The sequence below is a fragment of the Schistocerca serialis genome, chromosome 1 (assembly GCF_023864345.2).
Source record: "Schistocerca serialis cubense isolate TAMUIC-IGC-003099 chromosome 1, iqSchSeri2.2, whole genome shotgun sequence".
NCBI lineage: Eukaryota > Metazoa > Arthropoda > Insecta > Orthoptera > Acrididae > Schistocerca > Schistocerca serialis.
Window position 1 is genome coordinate 1,251,005,518 of NC_064638.1, and position 21,594 is coordinate 1,251,027,111.

The 21,594-nt window shown below is 44.6% G+C and overlaps 1 protein-coding gene across 1 annotated transcript in view; it reads right to left on the minus strand.

Moving 5' to 3' along the window:
- Nucleotides 1-2,284: 2,284 nt before the first annotated feature.
- Nucleotides 2,285-21,594, minus strand: part of LOC126456721 (41 kDa spicule matrix protein-like) — a 132,352-nt gene continuing 113,042 nt past the window's right edge. The window contains exon 2 of the mRNA XM_050092464.1: nucleotides 2,285-2,353. Coding sequence (XP_049948421.1) covers nucleotides 2,285-2,353 — 69 coding nt within the window. The remainder of the gene's footprint in view (nucleotides 2,354-21,594) is intronic.

The window sequence follows — 21,594 nt, forward strand, 5'->3', positions numbered from 1 at the left end:
GATTATCCATGGCGCGGTGGAGTTGCAACGCCGGCCTGAAGGGCCGACGTGACCGCGGTGAGGAGCACCGGGAGCTGCTCGAGCTGCTGGCTCAGCGACCGCAAGAGCGATCGGAGCTCGGCTGCGGCGGTGGCCATGGGGGCGGTGGGGGCCGCTGGGGCGGCCTCCGCCACTGGGGCGGCCGGTTGCGGTCGCTCCGTACTTGACGACTGCCGTGGAGCATCGGCAGCCGGTCGCGGTTGCGGCGCAGCACGAGGTGCCGTCCTCTGCAGCGGCAGAGTGTCGTCAGCAGTCCGTTGTGCAGCGGCAGGGGTGGCCCGGCCTGCGCGCCGGCGACGCCTGCGCGGGGCGGCAACCCGCGCGCTCTGCGTGGGCGCGGGGGTTGCCACCCCCACGGGCGAAGCCGTGGACGGTGCGGTCGGTTGCTGCGTCTTGCCCGCCACCTGCTCCCAACTTCGGGTGGTGGAGGCTGATGGTCCGCCCTTGGTGGCGGCAGCAAAGCTGGTGGACGGGTGCACCTTACGAGAAGGAGCAGCCCCTCCCCTCTGTCGATATCGGCCCCTTTTAAAGGCCGAACAGCCTCTGTAGCTGGCAACGTGCGTGCCGCCGCAGTTGCAGCACGTCGGTTTGTCTTCCCTGGCAAGCCCGCAGGACTTGCTCTCGTGCTGGCCCGCGCACTTGACGCAGTGGGGCGACATGGAGCAGTAGCGGGAGACGTGGTCGAACCTTTGGCAGGAAAAGCACTGGGCCCTCTTGCCTTTGGCCCGGAGAGGTTCCACTGCGACCTTGACACGGCCGACCCGCTGTACCTGTAAAATCGGAAGATTTTCCAGGTTGTCAACGAGGACAACCTGGTACAGCGGCATGTCGCGGTGAGTACGGGGAGACTTCATCAGTCCGGTGGACCGGACGCCGAAGCCCATGTCCTCGAGCTCCTCGCGAAGGTAGTCCGCACCGAACTTGAGGGGGAGGTGGCGGAATACCACCTTCAGTAGTTTGAGCGGCTCGGAGGGGTGCGTGTAGCACGGGAGACCATCTTTGCAGATGGCGTCCATCACCGCGCGGTACTCCTCGTCGGTCGACACTGTGACCTTGTAGAGGTCACGGCCGGCGTTCTTGACAGCGGCGGACGTGGCCACCCTCTCCAGTTTGTGCTGGAACTCCTTGTACTCGCCGGCCCATTGGATGACGATACTTGCGAAGGGTGTGGCGGATCGCCGTCCGTCGGGGCCAGCGCAGGCGACTGAGTTGATCCCGGTGGCGGCCCCATCCGGCCCCCCACTTATGACGAACCGGCTTTCGACAACTGACGCTGACAGGTTTGACTCTTCGGATTTTGACGCGCACTCTCGTGATCGAGTGTTCATTCTTATGAACAAACTCGCCCACGGGGGCCCCTAACCTGGTCGAGAGGACGACGAGGCGGCTCTACTCGCCTTCTGTAACATTCAGAAGGCTGCCGCTCTACCGCACACGAGGCAGCCGGCCCAAAAGAAGCCGCCGCCTATCGTCATCCAATGGGCCGGCGAGTACAAGGAGTTCCAGCACAAACTGGAGAGGGCCAGACCTACTGCGAGAGTAATAATCTCTTGCCGCCCGATGTCGAAACATAGGGCGTCACAGTGAACGACGCCCAGTGAGGACAGCTCAACCCGTTAGGTCCCACTGCACCCCTAAAGAGGTCACCGCAGGAACAGCAGCTCCGCTGCTTAATCTGCCTTTACACCTGACATATGTAGCCAGAGTTTTAAAGTGAGTGAGTGAGTAAGGAGCTCAGTTCGTCAGCGCACCTGACGATGGCGACATGTCTGATCGCCGAAATATTGTGCCCGTTGGACACTGTGAACCGGCAGTATACCCGTGGACTGTTCGAGCTGCCTTTACTGTTAATTCTTTGCAACCCGATGACAAATAAGAAACTACTTCTCTAATTTTTTCTACTGGTAGTCTCTGCCTCTTCCTGTCTATGACTAATATCATAGTTTTCTTCTGTTATCTGCTGTAGTTAATTGGGAAACAGTTCCTGTGCTTCTCAGGCTAGCGTAATCTCATTAGAGATCTCCAACTGTTCCGTAACTATCGCCAAGACTTGTGAAGTTACTTGCTCAAAATCCTATTTTGGAGGAACACTTTCTACTTCAATAGGAAACTGAGACTGAGCTTTCGACATTTCAGCTTCCCGAGATGCTATACTCTTATCTTTCATAACAACATGCTTCAACTGTTTCAAAATTTCCAACAAGGGTTTAACGACATCCTGGGTTGAAATCGTTGTCTCTTCCATTTATCCTAGTTTACTAACAGATTGCACATTTGACTGTTGCTGACATTCTGTACTGCGCTCCAGTTTTGACTATAACACAGAAAAATCTCAGAATCAGTTAACGGTACCCTCAACTGTGACAAAATTCTTGATAAGCATAAAGCTAATATGAATTAAAACATGGAAAAAGTAAGTGAGTAGCACTTGTGGCAGTAATCGACAACTGAAGATGTTTCTGAATATCGAAAAATACAATTCTATGATTACTGTTTGTATTACAGAAGAAAACTATCGACTGGGAGAGCTGCATCGAGACAACACAAACACCGAGTCCGCGGGCAGAGAAATACCCCAACCCGAATAGATGTGAAAAGACACAAATAGATGCGAAATATGAAACAAGATTATGTAGGAGTACGAGCCGTGACACTCGGTTCGATATCTCGATAAGTACCTGGCAGTACATGCAGCGGTTGAGCCTATCTGTCTTCCGCACCTGATCATCGCAACACAAGTCAAATTTTCACGTCGATGTAGCAACGGGCCTACGCGACTTTAGCGTGTGGGGCTCAGGGTTCGAGTGTCACGTCTGGCAGGCACTATTATTTTCACTGCGTTACACAATTACGTGTTTACACTGATATAAGATTTTTATTTTATTTGCCGGTCTTGTGGTTTCCGCTAGTTTATTAGAAAGCCACCGACAGCGTCACAAGTCAATGACTAAAGACTTTCGAATTTCGTCGCTACCAATTAATGACCTACGTTTCCTTTACTACATCATGTCTATAAACAAAAGAGGGGGGAAGAGGACAGAAACAAAATAAGAATAGCTTTTGTTCGATTACAGCGAGGACAGTAGTTTTGTAACTTCCATGTCTACTGTAGATCACATTTATTAAAGGTTTGCACTGTGTATCGCTGCCCCCTGCTGACGAGTGTGGGACACACAAGTCCGTCCGCTGCACGTGCGACGATGTACGTCATTTGGTGACGTCACATGTTTAATATTTGTCATTCACTTTTGGGATATTTCCCGACGTTTGTAACCCCATGTGTTTTATATCAGATTACTTGTCGCAGAGACATCAACGTTGTTTCTAAACGTTACTAAGTTTCACCCTGTAGCGTGATGGTCTTACAGAAACTAATATAATAGCAGTTTACACTAAAGCACAGCGTTATCAAAGCAATTAGATCTTGCACAGGCAAGATTTAAGTTCTGCCATTGGCATTACGCAGTGCACCAGATCGTTAACGGGAACAAATTCCCCACCTCTAACAACTCGCCCAAGCTTAATGAACGACTAATTAACGAAAATCAAAGATCAACATCAAAAGTCTATATCAGCACACAGGGAGTATACAGAACCAAACTGCATACTGTTACACTGAAATGATTTAGTCAACACTAACTGCACACATCGCTACCACTTAACAGACGCAGCTCATGGACCGCACAAGGCCTTAGCGTAACACGAACTGTGATCAGAAGATGCAGAAACGTACTCTGCTTGTCCCTTCTTCAACTCTGCCTAATGACTCTAACTTGATCAGAAGAGTACCACCAGTGCTTTATACACACGTATTTTTTAGAAATGTTAAGTATTCCACGAATATTCGTTTTATGTGGTTGAACAATTGCACATGAGTATGATTTTATTACAGTCAAACACAGCCATTTAATCAACTTTAAGATTCGGTTTGTACATAGGATGACCGAAAAGGAAATCACTGGTCAAATTTGCCACTTAATTTTCTCATGTCGGTTTCGCACTGTCGCGTTCAAGTAATTTCCTGACAAATATGAATTCACAAATTTATTATTAAATAAACGTAAGGCATTAAAAATGAATAGTATAAATAATTGATGCAGAAGCTAAGGTTTTTTTGTGACTGTGGAGAGCTCTTTGTTATGGTACTTAGCAATAACGACGCAGTGTTCTATTTATAATAATGTTTTGGACTGGTTGTATGTCAAATATGCTCATTTTATAGCGGATTTCATCATCTTTTCCAATACATATGTAATATACATTGTTTACTTGTTGCTTTCATCATAAACAATTATACACACAAATGTGCCGGCCGGAGTGGCCGAGTGGTTCCAGGTGCTGCAGTCTGAATCCACGCGACCGCTACGGTCGCAGGTTCGAATCCTTCCTCGGGCATGAATGTGTGTGATGTCCTTAGGTTAGTTAGGTTTAAGTAGTTCTACGTTCTACGGGACTGATAATCTCAAGAGATAAATCCCATAGTGCTCAGAGCCATTTATTCACAAATGTGAATAACGTTCTCATATTATTTATGTAAAACTACTGTAGGCTACCATAGACTGTCATAAACAAGCATAGACGATGGTAATTTCGCTAGCAGCTTTGGTCAGTGAAGATCGTAACTGCGTTAGCGGTACGTTAGGTGTGTTGCATACCAATGGGTTATCACCTCATTTCGAACGTTTGATTTGCGTCTGCGATCAGTGTGTTACCGGAAAACGGAAGCAGTGACACATTTTTGTTCTACACAGTTATCGTCCTGGCTCTTAACTAAAAATTATTTGTAGCAAAATTAAAATTGTCAATGTTTAATTCAGATTTATTGAAAATGGTTGATGTATGAAAGTGAAACAGAGATACACTGTAGTAAAAATAACAAAAAATTACAGGTTTATCACACAGCGCTAGATCACAATTTCCTCAAAAAAGAAAAAAAGACACTCTACATGGAAACATAGATAACATTGATACTGCTTCGTCGAGCATATATGAAACATATGTCTATCACTCATGAAAACTTTCCTTATTATCAATAACAGGAGTCTCTTAGCCTTGCTGTTCTATTGAGGACAAAATAACAACAATAATTATACAGCTTTTTTGTGCTTCTTGACGTAAACTGTAGTGGCATTGATTACATAAAAGCACAGAAGTTACTCGATCAACTAATTTTTCCTACTTATAAAATGCAATTTATGTTTTTTAAATCGTACAAAATAGACAGCAGACTAACACTGAACGATATGTGATTCTAATTATGTGCGAAACAAACAAAAAACAAAGAGATGTCTTTGGCTTCCAGTTCCTCTTTACACATTCATTTGTGTTTCTTTTCCAGCCAGTGCTACCTCATACTCCAGTGAATTAATAGTCACCTATCACAACAGGCCAAATTCTTAAAACTAGTTATGTACAGTATATAAGTCACAACTACACATGGATGTAGGCTACTGTGACTGCCTTCGTCTGCTAGTGAACGTCTTCAAATATATGTTGTTTCTCTTCTTGTTGTCTTCAATCTGAAGATTGGTTTGTTGCAGTTCTCCACAGTAACTCAAGCTGCGCAAACCTTTTTACTGCAATGTACATCCATCTAAAGTTGACCACTGCAGGCAAGCCTGCTCTCGTTCTAGAATTAAGCCCCACTCTTCCCTTGATTACAATTGGGCGATTGCCTGAAGCCTCAGAATGTATCCTGTCAACCTGACCCCTACTTTTAATTAGCTTGTCCAATTAATTTCTTTTCTTTCCAGTTGGATTCAGGACATTCTTATACTTGATATGACGAAAAGTAACCGGACACCGCTATGTAATGCGGAATTGGCCTGTTAGATGTCACAAGAGTGAAAGGAGGCAGGAAGTATTCTGCTGACAGTAGCTAAGCGGTCAAAACAGAATGGTTCAGTTAGGAGAGCTTAGTGACTTCGAAAGTGCACTAGTAGTTGAATGTCACCCGAGTACCAAATCTCCGGCCGCGGTGGTCTAGCGGTTCTAGGCGCTCAGTCAGGAACCGCGCGACTGCTACGGTCGCAGGTTCGAATCCTGCCTTGGGCATGGATGTGTGTGATGTCCTTAGGTTGGTTAGATTTAAGTAGTTGTAAGTTCTAGGGGACTGATGACCACAGATGTTAAGTCCCATAGTGCTCAGAGCCATTTGAACCATTTGAAGTACCAAATCGATCCGGGAACTTTCAACCTTTCTGCACAGTTCCACTGTTGCTCATGTAATTGTGAAGTAGAAATACGAAGTAACAGCCCCAGATAAACCAAGAACAGTTAGAACACTTGTACTGACGGGACAGGAACCATCAGCCACTGCAGAGGGTGGTTTAAATAATAAGAGTGATTCAAAAGAACTGGCTACAGTGGTCGATCGGCTCCCTGTAAATCATACATGTCTGTAGTCATTGCTAAGCGACGCTTGAGGTGATGTAAGGACCGAAGTCGCTGGACAGTGGATGACTGGTAACGGGTGATACGGAGTGATAAATCATTCTATATCCTTTGGCAGTCGGATGAAGTGGTCTGGGATTAGTGAATACTTGAAGAACGTTTCTTGACATCATGTGTCTTGCCAACAATGAACGACAGAGGAGGTGATGTTATAGTACGGGACTGCTTTACGTGATTAGAGTATGGTACTACCATTGCGGTCATTAGGCTAGATTTGGAAGGGAATAAACACATTTCACAGCATCTGTACCGCGTACAGGTGCGGAACTGTTCGAAGATGATGACTGAGTCAGCATGACAATGCACCCTGTCTAAAGCAACATCTGTGAGACAGTGGTTTGTGGACACTAACACCCATTGAAACACCTTTGGGAAGTATTAGAACGTCAGCTTCCCTCCAGGTTCCAGCGTCCTAGGTCACAACCTTCATCAGGTTCTGCTCTTAAGGGAAAATGGTCTAGCATCTCCTCGCAGGCATTCAGGCACCTTACTGAAAGTATCCTCAACAGAGTGCAAGTCGTCCACTAATAGTGGACGCACTCCATACAGTGCTCCACTGATAGGCGTCAAGGTGCTGTTCATCAAAAATTTCTGAGTTATCCGAGCTACCCACGCTATCTTGATAATTCTCCTGTAGCACCACTTTCCAAAAGGTTTGTAGTTTGCTATACGTGGTTACACTCCCAGCAAGTTCCTTCAGAAAAGAATTCCTTGGATATAAATTCAATGTTAACAGATTATCTTCTTTCAGAACTGTTGTCAGTTTTTTTTTTTAAATTTCCACTTGTTGTACTACCGTCAGTTGCTTTTCTGCCTAAATAGCAAAACTCATCGATTACTTCTAGTGTCTAATTTCCTAATCTAGTTCCCGAAGCATTTCCCGGTTAAATCCTGCTACATTCCACAACACTCGTTTTAATTTTGTTGAATTTCGTCTCATAATCTCTTTCAAGACACTATCCATTCCGTTCATTTAGTGTTATAGCTCCTTTTCCCTCTCTGATAAAATTACAACGTCATCGGCAAACCTCAAATATTTTTTTTATTTTTCTCGAACTTTAATTCCTTTCCTGAATTTCTTCCGGCTATCTTCCACCGTTTTCTTAGTGTATAGGTTGAATAACATCGGGGATAAATACTGTCTCACTCCTGTTCCAAGCACTGCCTTCGTTTTATGTTCTTCGACGTTTGTCTCTGCAGTCTGATTTCTGTACAAGTTGTAAATAAATTTTAATTCCCTGTGTTTCACCCCTGATACCTTCAGAACTTCAAAGAAGAAATTCCAGTCAACATCATCAACAGTATTTTTCTAACTCTGAGAATGCTAAAACAGGAAGTTTTACCTATCTTCAACCTATCCATTAAGATAATACGTGGGATTAGTGGTTCTTCTAATGTTTCTTCATTTTCCGAAAACCAAACTGATCCTTCCCGAGGTCACTTTCTACCAGCTGTTCCATCCGTTTGTCAATAATTCGCGACAGTATTTTGCAACCGTGACGTATTAAGGTGTACAGCTGACATATTTTAGCGACTGGTTTCTTTGCTGTTCGGATTATTGTAATCATACTGACGTCTGCCGGTATTTCAGCTGAGTCATGTGTCGTGCATATCAGGTGGAATAGTCTTGTCATGAATTTTTGTCTCAAGGATCTCAGTAATTATAAGGGAATATAGCCCACTTTAGAGGCTTATTTCCGAAACTGGAGCCGTGCGGGGTAGCCGTGCGGTCTGGGGACGGCTTGTCACGGTATGCGCGGCACCCCACCTCCCTCCCCCTCCCCTCCCCCCGCTCCGAGGTTCGAGTCCTCCCTAGGGCCTGGGTGTGGGTGTCGCCCTTAGCGTAAGTTAAAGTTAGATTAAATAGTATGTAAGCTTAGGACAGATAACCTCAACAGCTTGATCCCATAAGACATTACCTCAAATTTCCAAATTTTGAAACTGGAAATTTGTGGTAAATGCCTACGTATGGGACGAAACTGCTAAGGTCATCGGCCCCTAGGCTTACACAGTAGTTCATCTAACTTAAAGTAACTTACTACGCTAAGGACAACACACACACACCCATGCCCGAACGAGGACTCGAACCTCGGAGCGGGGGTTGGGGGTGGAGCCGTGCGAACCGTGGCAAGCCGCCCGAGACCGCACGGCTACCCCGCGCGGCGCTTTTTTCGACATAGGTCATTGAGTGCTAGGCCAGATTCGTCTCGCAGTCATACCTTCCATCTCCTCTTAATATTATATTAAAGCTCGTTGCCATTGGTCTATACAGGGTGTTCCATTGATCGTGACCGGGCCAAATATCTCACGAAATAAGCGTCAAACGAAAAAACTACCAAGAACGAAACTAGTCAAGCTTGTTGGGGGAAACCAGATGGTGCTGCCATAAGTCAAACGGATATCAACTGCCTTTTTTAAAATAGGAACACCCATTTTTTATTACGTATTCGTGTAGTACGTAAAGAAATATGAATGTTTTAAACTTCCTGGCAGATTAAAACTGTATGCCCGACCGAGACTCGAACCCGAGTTCGAGTCTCGGTCGGGCACACAGTTTTAATCTGCCAGGAAGTTTCATATCAGCGCACACTCCGCTGCAGTGTGAAAATCTCATTCCTGAATGTTTTAGTTGGACCACTTTTTACGCTTTGTGATGGATGGCGCTGTAATAGTCACAAACATATGCCTCACAATTTTAGACGAACAGTTGGTAACAGGCAGGTCTTTTAAATTAAAATAAAGAACGTAGGTGCGTTTGAACATTTTATTTCGGTTGTTCCAATGTGATACATGTACTTTTGTGAACTTATGTCTGATAACGCATGCTGCTACAGCGTGATTACCTGTAAATACCACATTAATGCAATAAATGCCCAAAATTATGTCCACCAACCTCAATGCATTTGGCAATACGTGTAACGACATTCCTCTCAACAGCGAGTAGGCTGGCTTCTGTAATGTTGGCACATGCATTGACAATGCGCTGACGCATGTTGTCAGGCGTTATCGGAGGATCACGATAGCAAATATCCTTCAACTTTCCCCACAGAAAGAAATCCGGGGACGTCAGATCTGGTGAACGTGCGGGCCATAGTACGGAGCTTCGACGGCCAATCCACCTGTCATGAAATATGCTATTCAACACCGCTTCAACCGCACGCGAGCTACGTGCCAGACATCCATCATGCTGGAAGTACATCGTCATTCTGTCATGCAGTGAAACATCTTGTAGTAATATCGGTAGAACATTACGTAGGAAATCAGCGTACATTGCTCAATTTAGATAGCCAATGGGAGCAATTATCCTTCCTCCCATAATGCCGCACCATACGTTAACCCGCCACGGTCGCTGATGTTCGACTTGTCGCAGCCATCGTGGATTTTCCGTTGCCCAATAGTGTATATTATGCCGGTTTGCTGTTGGTGAATGACGTTTCGCCACTAAGTAGAACGCGTGCAAAAAATCTCTCATCGTCCCGTAATTTCACTTGTGCCCAGTGGCAGAACTGTACACGACGTTCAAAGTCGTCGTCATACAATTCCTCGTGCATAGAAATATGGTACGGGTGCAATCGATGTTGATGTAGCATTCTCAACACCGACGTTTTTGAGATTCCCGATTCTCGCGCAATTTGTCTGCTACTGATGTGCGGATCAGCCGCGACAGCAGCTGAAACACCTACTTGGGCATCATTATTTGTTGCAGGTCGTGGTTGACGTTTCACATGTGGCTGAACACTTCCTGTTTCCTTAAATAACGTAACTATCAGGCGAACGGTCCGGACACTTGGTTGATGTCGTCCAGGATACCGAGCAGCATAAATAGCACACTCCCGTTGGGCATTTTGATCACGATAGCCATACATCAACACGATATCGACCTTTTCCGCAATTGGTAAACGGTTCATTTTAACACGGATAATGTATCACGAGGGAAATACCGTCCACACTGGCGCAATGTTACTTCATACCACGTACTTACACATTTGTGACTATTTCAGCGCCATCTATCACAAAGCGAAAAAAGTGGTCCAACTAAAACACTCATATTTCTTTACGTACTACACGAAAATGTAATAGGAAATGGGGGTTCCTTTTTTAAAAAAACCCAGTCGATACCCGTTGACCTATGGCAGCGCTATCTATCGGGATAACGATAGCGCCATCTGGTTTCCCCCTTCAAACTAGTCGAGTTTCGTTCCTCGTAGTTTTTTCGTTTGATGCTTATTTCGTAAGATATTTGGTCCGGTCACTATCAATGGACCACCCTGTATATCCATTCTCCCTTTCTACCGTTCCCTCCTTAGCATTGGTTTTCCACCTGTGCTGTTTACAATCATGTAGGTCTTTTTCCTTTTCTTCACAGTCTTCTTCATTTCTATATACACAGCGTCGATGTCCCGAAGTCATGCGTGTGTCTACAATTTTGGATTTATCATCTAGCGTTCCAGCTCTTACATTACGCACGTTTTGACGATCTTATTTGGTCGACATATGTACTCCCTGCAGCTTTTTCATTTAGTGTTTTTTTTTCCTTTCCTTCAGTTAAGTTCAGTATCTCGTGTGTTACCCAAAGATCTCTATTGGATATTGTCTCTCTGCCATTTTGATCCCCTGATGCATTTAGTATTTTATCTGTCACAGCTGCCCATTTGTTTCCCTTCCTTGTGTCAGTCAATCGATGCCCAATGTTCCCTTTAAAGCTTTTCGGCTTTTCGCATCCTTCGGTTCTTTCAATTTATATCCGTCACACCTCTTCAATTTTCTTCTCTTTAATTATTACGAGTTCAAATTAGCCTCTGCAAATGCTTTAAAGTTTTAAATCCAGGCTTAACCCGAGGTCTAGGGGTAGAGCCGTTGATTACTGATGAAAACGTACTCGTTCTCGGGGTCAAACACAGCCACCGATCAATTCTGAGTAAAAATCATTAGCGTTAGCGGTCGAATACTTCTGGCATAAGAGGTCACCTTCATTCTGCCAACGGCCTTGTCAGGGAGGGTGTAGGCGTGGACAGAGGTTCTGGGCACCCTCTTGCCTTGCCCTTTGGGTGGGAAACCGCCCCTAAAGTAGAAGATCAGTAATCAACGGCATGAGAATGCAGAAGTCGACGGAAGTTCTAAGGCTATAGATAATGCGATAAGGAATAGCTCAGTAGGCAGTTCAGTAGAAGAGGAATGGACACCTCTAAAAACAATAGTCACAGAAGTTTGAAAAGGAAACATAGGTACAACGACCGTGATTGCGAAGAAGCCACGGGTAAATAAAGAAATATTACAGCTGATCGGTGAAAGAAGGAATTCAGGTGAAATATCGTTTTGCAGGATCAGGTTATGGTTGCGGAAAGGGGCGAAAATTAGTTACTGTCAATTGCACAAAACACAAACTCTATTTTCCTAAAAACGCTTAATCAAACATGCCCTTAAAAGGATTCAAAACAATACGGCTGAAAGCCAAAGTACAATTTATTACAATTGCTCTAAGGAATACACACGGCTGAAGGCCTCACTTAAAAAAGAAAATCTTACCTAAATACTCGGCTGAAGGCCACACACTGTACACAGAAGAATTGAGGTTTAAGGCCTGGATAACAAGAAATGCAACTGAGAGAAATTCTCCTCTTTTTATTTTTTTAAAAATAGTTCAAACAAGAATCTTCAAAACTTTAATTTAAGACAGCTGAAGGCCTTATTTTAAAATTAAAACAAACTAAATTAAATGGCGGCTGAAGGCCTCGCACCGTACTTGAGAAAAAAAAATCACAATCTAAAAACAAGAGAACAATGGTGCTCAGAAGTGTTCCAAGGGTCGGCCTGAGGAGGCAACTCTAACGTAAGGTTAGGTGAGACAGGAAGCCAAGAATGAGATTACGTAATCAGATGGCAACCCGACCCAGGGACGGCTGAAGGACCGACCAACAACCTAATCAATGCCGCTGCGCCGACCAACGGGACGACAACGGAAAATATCAGCCGAGGAAGAAGATACAAGCAGCACTACGTCTTCAAAATTGGCGTCTAAAAAACATCCAAGGCACAATAACCACTCAAAAATAGGAACAACACCAAAGGCTGTCAAACTGCACGCGGTACGGACAGCATCAAGATAGCGAAGAAAAAGTCACTGCGAAACACTACGCTAATGCCCTCGCCGCGGACTTCCTCGCTGAACTGTCCCAATCGACCGACTGCCTACTCCAGTACGCAGACAGCATTAACGTAGCTGTTCAGTCGAAATTACACTGGCTAGGCACAGGTCCACGAAAACACTTCCACAAGGACTCGAACAATCATAAAAGTAATCACTATGGAACAACAAGAACGAATGACAAGTCGACACACACAGAGAACCTGAAGCTGTCGGCGACCAAATATAGGTCGTCCGGTGAGAAGACCGAACGAACGACCAACCAAGGTCGTCCCCACTCAAGTCATGTGTGTCAGCAACCGTCCGGCGAGTCTTGGCTGTCCGGACCTCACTGCATCTCCATCCCGACTCAACTCGATGTCCGTTCGCAATTCGGAGACACGGCGACCCGGGCAGACTGGCTCGGACCCAACCATGCAGAGGTAACACTTGCCCATTGGCCACCCGACCACTCTGGACAAGGAAGGGACCGACCCACGTCCGGCAAGATGATCAACTGTCGAGGCCCAGAAACAGTCAAAATATCAGACACTCGTCGCCCGATGACACGACAGACCGAACGACCAACCGTCGGACAGTGCATGTGTCTCTCAAGCGGTCGGCGAGTACTGGCTGTCGGGACCTCACTGGCGCTGCGTCCCGACTCAACGCCCTACACACGACGAGCCGGAAATGCTAGCGGTCGCTTCAAAGATAATACGACAGTGCTCTTATCGATACGCGCTGCTGCTGCCTCTCACGGGCAGGTAAGCCAGCAACTTAGTGACGCCAGTAAATCGAATAAGAAACGGGGTGACAGTTCCGTAAGGAGAAGCTGTCAAAAAAGATACGGCAAGGACACTAGCCGCGCACGGCTCAATAGGTATGTTCAGAGAAATTCAGGAATTCAAAAATACAAGACCCTAAGGAATGAAATAAATAGGAAGTGCAGGAAAGCTAAGGTGAAATGGGTGCATGAACAATGTGAAGAAATAGAAAAAGAAATGATTGTCGGAAACATTGACTCAGCACACAGTAAAGTTAAAAGAACCTTCGGTAAAATTAAAATCAGGGGCGGTAACATGGAAATTCCACTGTAAAATGCAGAGGTGGATGGGCGGAAAGTGTACACTGAAGGCGTCTCTGATGTGATAGGAGAGACACGAGATAGGAGAGATAGAAGAGATACGAGATCCAATATTAGAAGAGCTTTGGAGCACTTAACATCAAATAAGGCACTGACGACTGATAACATTCTATCTGAATTTCTAAAATAATTGGGGAAATTAGCAACAAAAAGACTTCGGTGTAAAGAATGTCTGTCTCTGGCTATATCCCAGCTAGCTCTCGGAAATTTATCATCCATACAACTCCGAAGACTGCAAGAGCTGACAAGTATCAGAATTAGCGAGCAATCAGCTTAACCGCTAATAGATTCAAGTTGCTGACAAGAATAATGAACAGAAGAAAGGAAAGGAAAACTGAAGCTGTGTTATAAGACGATCAGTGTGGCATTAGGAAAGGTAATGGAACCAGGGCGGCAGTTCGGACGGTACGACTAGTAATGGAAGGAACACTAAGAAAAATTTAGAGACATTCATAGGATTTGTCGACTTTGAACAAGCATTCAACTGGGTCAAATGGTGCAACATGTTCGGAATTCTGAGGATATAGGGGTAAGCTCTTGGGAGAGGCGAATATCTTACAGCACGTACAAGAGTCAAGAGGGAATGAGAAGAGTGGCAGACCAAGAATGATGTGCTCTATTAAGAAGTGCGCAAGACAGGGATCTAGTCTTTCGCCCCTACTGTCCATTCAATACATCTAGGAGGTAATGATGGGAATAAGGAAACGTTCAAGAGTGGAATTAAAATTCAAGGTGAGAAGATATCCAGAATGAAATTTTCACTCTGCAGCGGAGTGTGCGCTGATACGAAAGTTTCTGGCAAATTAAAACCGTGTGCCGTACCGAGACTCGAAGGTGGGACCTTTGCCTTTCGCGGGCAAGTGCTCTACCGGCTGCGACGAAAGGAATGAAAAGTAGCAGAAATGAGAAAGGCAAGAAACGTAATATTAGGATTGATGGTCACGATATAGATGAACAAGAGGAATTCGGCTACTACACAGTAAAATAACCATGGCGGACGGAGCAAGGAGGACATCAACGTGTAGGGAAGCAGCCTACTCACGCCATAGTAAATTCACAGCAGTCTTTCCATTGTGTGCCAGCCAGTCCGCGGTAACTAGCTCTGACGTCATAAAGGTTGTGCAATACTTTAAAAATCAAATAAATAACCTAAAATGTTTCTAGCATGTCAGGAGTAATACTAAATCAACATGTGTTAAATGTCAGTTCAATAACTTTAACCATTTTCGAAATTTGGACGTTTTTCTGTAAAAATCATTGGCGCAACAGAAAAGAGCTAGAGAATTAAAAATTTATGTTTAGATTCCTTTTTCATAATTATTTAATAGAAACAGTCTTCTGGAGCTCACAAATTAAGATTTTAGTTGAAATTCATAATTTTCTGGTTTTTATCTTAAAAATTAAGGAAGCAAGATAGATTAAGTAGGCTAATAAATAAGGCTAGGATGTTTATATTTAAGTAGAATGGAGATCCGCTGTAATCATAAAGATGTGAGAAGTTTCATTTAAATAACTATAAAACTATAGCGAAGGCGTATCTCAAAAGGGCAAGTTCAGAGCTCGTCTACTGTGTGCAGTGTAATTGAATTAATTCTCTCGCGCAAAATATTTAACTTAGCCACGTCAAACTTTTATTATGATTACTTACCTGTGTGCTGAATGCACATTTAAATTGAGAGCTTCATCGGCCATCAGCAAAAGAAGCAATGATTTATTCAATGACTTAAAGTGGTGCATTACTAGCCCAGCGGCCAGTTGGGAGAGCCGATTTGATCAGGCGTTTCCTTAGCCGTCCTCACCGCGGCTTTATATATAAGAACGCTGCGCGAGAGAGTAAGGCCCCAGTTCTCTCCAGACGCTGAATAGCACGCCATCTGTGTCGGGAGTCGCATCGCGTCGGTATCATTGCCACAAACAGCCTCGGATGCCGTATTAAGTTACTCGGGATACGCGTAACCATGAAATCATCTTCGAGAGAAGTGTTAATTCTGGGATGACTTTAATGATATACCTTCAGTTTGCGTATGTCGTATTTTCACGTGCCGACGCGGGACAGACATTCTACCATTATTTAGCGTGGCGTTTGGTGAACATTATCATCAAATTATGGTGAGCATTCATTTAAACATTTAATTTGGACAGTTATAGTTGCATCGGCGCATTAGACTCCGAATTGCTCTGTTAGTCAGATTGTGTGGATTCTTTTTTTTCATCTGTGACCTCCAGAATACAGAGAACGTTTTTTTTTTCACGATCGTTTTTGATTATGAATCCCAGACAATCTCCTAATTCCTCAGAGCTATAAGCTGTAGCTATAAGTGTATTTCTCAGATGAAGTGGGAACTAGGAATTCTAATTACAGGCATCACGTTTTGCTAATCACTTTCTGGTTGCCAATATTGTAGTTAGAGAGCCAATGTTGAGAACGGCAAAACAACAGCATAAAAAAATAGGAACACTTATATAACAATTCCACTCGCCGCCCCACATATGGTTAAAACGGCAAGGAATGCATCTTTTCTACATCACAAAACATTTTATACAACAGGAAATTTTTTACCAGCCGCCCCACGTATGGTGCATCGGCAGGGAAATGCTTCTGAAGTGTTTCCACATTCAAACATTTAAATAACAGTAAATTTTCTAACCGCCGCCCCACAAAAGGAAAACGTACTTGCAAGAGGGGAATTCATGGTCAAGAGAAGTGTACTAGTATCAAACATAGACGCTAATTTTCAGAAGAAACTTCTGATGATGTACGTTAGGAGAACGGCATTGTGTGGTAGTGAAATGCAGCCTGTGGGAAAATAGGAACAGAAGAGAATCAAAGCATTTGAGGTGACGTGCTACAGACGAGTACTGAAAATTGACTGATACGATAAGGAATGAAGAGGTTCTGCGCAGAATCGGAGAACAAAGGAGTACATGGAAAACACCGACTAGAAGAAGGGACAGGATGATAGGACATTTGTTAAGACATCAGGGAATAGCTTCCATGTTACTAGAGAAAGCTGTAGAGGGTAAAAACAATAGGGGATTATATCCAGAAAACAGTTGAGGACATAGATTGCAAGTGCCACTCTGAGATGAAAAAGTTGCCACAGAAGAGGAATTCGTGGTGGGACGCATCAAACCAGCTGAAGACTGATGATTTGATGATTCAAAAATAAAAAAAAGTAAAAAAAATCATATCGAAGAGAATTCCATCATCATTAAGCTAAACAGATGAGATGGATGCTTCACCCCTATTGTTAGTCTACAAGTCTGTTAGACAGCACACGATTAACCACCCAAAGCTTTGTCCAAAGTCAAAGATGGACCGACCGAACTTACACTCTTACTCAGAAAAAAAAAACAGAACTCTTTGAAAGAGTAGGAACACGGCGTTCCTATTCAAAGGACACGCACGATTACTTTTAGTGTCTAATTTCCTAATCTAGTTCCCGAAGCATTTCCCGGTTAAATCCAGCTACATTCCACTACACCCGTAGTCACACCCTTTTTGCACAGCACCCCAGACGCCATTTTCCTGCAAGACAATGCACATGTTGCTGCAAGAATATGTGCCTTGTTGGTGTCACAGGATGTAAGCCTTTTGCCTTGGTCCGCTAGATCACAAGACTTGTCGCCAATCGAAAATGTGTGGGTTGCGGTGAGACGATGGGTGAAGTGCTTTGACCCAATGTCAACCACCGCAGATTAACTTTGGAACCAGATGAATGCAGCATGGGTGGCTATACCACAGAACACCATTCGCGTCTTATACACGTCGATACCATCACGCGTGAAACAGGTTATCAGGGAGCATGGCGAACCCTGTGCCTACTAGGCAACGGGACACATGCTGGACCCCAGGTGACTTAAATGCTAATCATTTCTGCAGAACGTAATATGTTCACATCCTATGAATGTGAACGTCCTATCTCTAGTCGTTCAAGGTGTTATGTTTTTTCTCTGAACATGAGTTTGTTATGTAAGTCTCGCACAATCAGAAAGCAAGATTAAGACGGAAAGCTGAGGAGTTTTTTCACTGACTGCAAATGCAACACTTCAGTGAAACTTTTGTTAACGATACTTGTAATTTGGGAAATAAATTAGCTCTTCAGTCCAAACAGCATTAAAAATCTAATATCACGTAAATTACCTTCCCCACGAGTGTCACGTCTCTATGAAAGAATATTTGAAACTCGATACTTTAAAGAGAAATTAAATTATGTCTCTGATCTGACACACCAGAGAAACAGTGCGAGTAATTTGAATCTCTGCCATTGCACATACTTTTGCTCGCTGATTTCTGTGTCACAGGGGAAGACGAAAATTAATGACATTGTATCTTGAAACATTATGCTGCCGAAACGTGAATATTTGTTGGACGCTATTAAGGCACCATTTTGAGTATGTAGAATAAAGATAAAATCTCATAAGCTGGGGAGCACTAGAAAAATCTGTGATATTATCTGTGACTTCACTACAACAAAAACGTACGTCACGTTATTACTACTGGACATTTGTGCCACAGTAGATTTTTTATTGGTATTGATGATACTACTATACAGTCTCTTTTTAAGTTTTAGTTTGTCAAATATTGGAGTACAATATTTCTCTTAATTACGCATTGAGGACAGAGTTTGATGTAGCAGGGGTAAGAAATATTAGACGCAAGATTACCAAAAATAGTACTGCGATACTCTGCCATGTAGGGTAAACGAGTGAAAAGGTTATCTTTACTCTATACACACTCTTTGACACCTCTCCAACGGCAATATTTTTAATATCATAGCACTAAGCGTGACTAATCCTTACAGGAAAGAAATTATTTTAACACGTTTTTAGAAAACGAACGGTAGTTTTAATTTCTGAAGTTGGTGGCTGTAATAACTGTCAGCAGCTCGGGAATTATAATGTAACTGACATTGATTAAAAGCTGAATCTTTCATTCTCCCTATAGAAGAGAAACGCCGAATATTTGAGCAGACTGAAGACAAAAATTAAAGTCGAAAAACTACTTAAATTTGTTTCAGAGGTCTGAGGAATCTCTATCTGGTCGCAGAAACCAATACGAAATGACAAAGAGGGGTGCTGGAGGTTTCCATTCGTCGACGGTCGGGGGCGGCAGGAAGTTGATAAAACCGGATCCCGCCATTACAGTTATCGGCCTCAATTCAAACAGGCGGAGGGCTTCAGCACGTTTAGGGGCGGACCTACGGACAAACTTGCGGTTCTCACTCCCTCCGCCTTCGCGCTGATTCTGCAGAAGGTGTGGCGGCGAGGGAAAGGGAAATGGAAAGGGAACGGCGACTTAATCTGAGAAGCCCAGCAGCTCACTGGGTCTCGAGGGAGCTGGCGGTCCGCGCTCCGTAATACGGGGAACCTACGTGTCCTGAATGCTGGTGGCCACTTCAGAAATACTCTGAGATTTCGTCGTCTTTCCAGGTGAACCAGTCTAAAGTTTCAGGTTAGAGGCAAGAGAAATCTGCGATAAGTGTTATAATATTAAGACCGTGATTGCACAAGTGATTATCCATAAATTTTTGATCATTGCCACCAAAAAATCACCCTGGGATCATGGAACTTAACTATGACATTAGTTATTCCCTAAATATTCATCCTTCAATGTGAGACACTTTCTCAACGTCGGATGTCTTAGTGGAGACCTTCGTTGTACAAGTCTGAATTTTACCTGTTGAGGAACCTTTACACCTCTAAAATCACATTGTCGTCATTCTAGATATGCCTGTCACACAAAGGTTTCTTCACCAGAGGAAATAGGACGTCACAGTGTTCCAAGACATGAGCAAATGGGGTGTGAGGCAAAATTTAAAAATCTATTGAATTGCTGGCAGCTATAAAGGATTTAACTGTTAATGAATTTCAGCTATTTTTTGCAACTGAATTTATATTTGTGTGTCAAATACGTTTTTCCTATTCATACTAGGGTTCTTCAGTGATCTATAATACAAAGACATGTTTGTTTTAATTTTATACGATAAAGTGTTAATTAGATCGAATACTGTTCTTCTCTTGCTGTTCTTTTGGTCTTTGAGCATATTTCCGTTTTCGTTTAAGGCCTTCTGTATGAAATATTCTTGCTGTAGAAGCGATAGGTATCCTACCAAACTGCCATTCTGTTTTTATTCCAGTGTGATAGTCATTTTCTTTTAGTAGCTGTTCTGCATAAATACAGTTGGTGCATTCAGTCTTCAGTCCGCTTACATATTCGCTATAACTGCTGTTAAAATTTGTTGCAGTCATCACAATATACACTCCTGGAAATGGAAAAAAGAACACATTGACACTGGTGTGTCAGACCCACCATACTTGCTCCGGACACTGCGAGAGGGCTGTACAAGCAATGATCACACGCACGGCACAGCGGACACACCAGGAACCGCGGTGTTGGCCGTCGAATGGCGCTAGCTGCGCAGCATTTGTGCACCGCCGCCGTCAGTGTCAGCCAGTTTGCCGTGGCATACGGAGCTCCATCGCAGTCTTTAACACTGGTAGCATGCCGCGACAGCGTGGACGTGAACCGTATGTGCAGTTGACGGACTTTGAGCGAGGGCGTATAGTGGGGATGCGGGAGGCCGGGTGGACGTACCGCCGAATTGCTCAACACGTGGGGCGTGAGGTCTCCACAGTACATCGATGTTGTCGCCAGTGGTCGGCGGAAGGTGCACGTGCCCGTCGACCTGGGACCGGACAGCAGCGACGCACGGATGCACGCCAAGACCGTAGGATCCTACGCAGTGCCGTAGGGGACCACACCGCCACTTCCCAGCAAATTAGGGACACTGTTGCTCCTGGGGTATCGGCGAGGACCATTCGCAACCGTCTCCATGAAGCTGAGCTACGGTCCCGCACACCGTTAGGCCGTCTTCCGCTCACGCCCCAACATCGTGCAGCCCGCCTCCAGTGGTGTCGCGACAGGCGTGAATGGAGGGACGAATGGAGACGTGTCGTCTTCAGCGATGAGAGTCGCTTCTGCCTTGGTGCCAATGATGGTCGTATGCGTGTTTGGCGCCGTGCAGGTGAGCGCCACAATCAGGACTGCATACGACCGAGGCACACAGGGCCAACACCCGGCATCATGGTGTGGGAGCGATCTCCTACACTGGCCGTACACCACTGGTGATCGTCGAGGGGACACTGAATAGTGCACGGTACATCCAAACCGTCATCGAACCCATCGTTCCACCATTCCTAGACCGGCAAGGGAACTTGCTGTTCCAACAGGACAATGCACGTCCGCATGTATCCCGTGCCACCCAACGTGCTCTAGAAGGTGTAAGTCAACTACCCTGGCCAGCAAGATTTCCGGATCTGTCCCCCATTGAGCATGTTTGGGACTGGATGAAGCGTCGTCTCACGCGGTCTGCACGTCCAGCACGAACGCTGGTCCAACTGAGGCGCCAGGTGGAAATGGCATGGCAAGCCGTTCCACAGGACTACATCCAGCATCTCTACGATCGTCTCCATGGGAGAATAGCAGCCTGCATTGCTGCGAAAGGTGGATATACACTGTACTAGTGCCGACATTGTGCATGCTCTGTTGCCTGTGTCTATGTGCCTGTGGTTCTGTCAGTGTGATCATGTGATGTATCTGACCCCAGGAATGTGTCAATAAAGTTTCCCCATCCTGGGACAATGAATTCACGGTGTTCTTATTTCAATTTCCAGGAGTGTATTTGGAATTGCAGCTATTATATGTAAACTGATACATTCCTTGACTGTTTCTCTGCATTCTTGGCTTTTAGTTTCATTTGTACTGTGCTACTTGTCTTGAAGGATATATTAATGTAATATTTTGGAAGATGTTACTAATCTTGTTTGT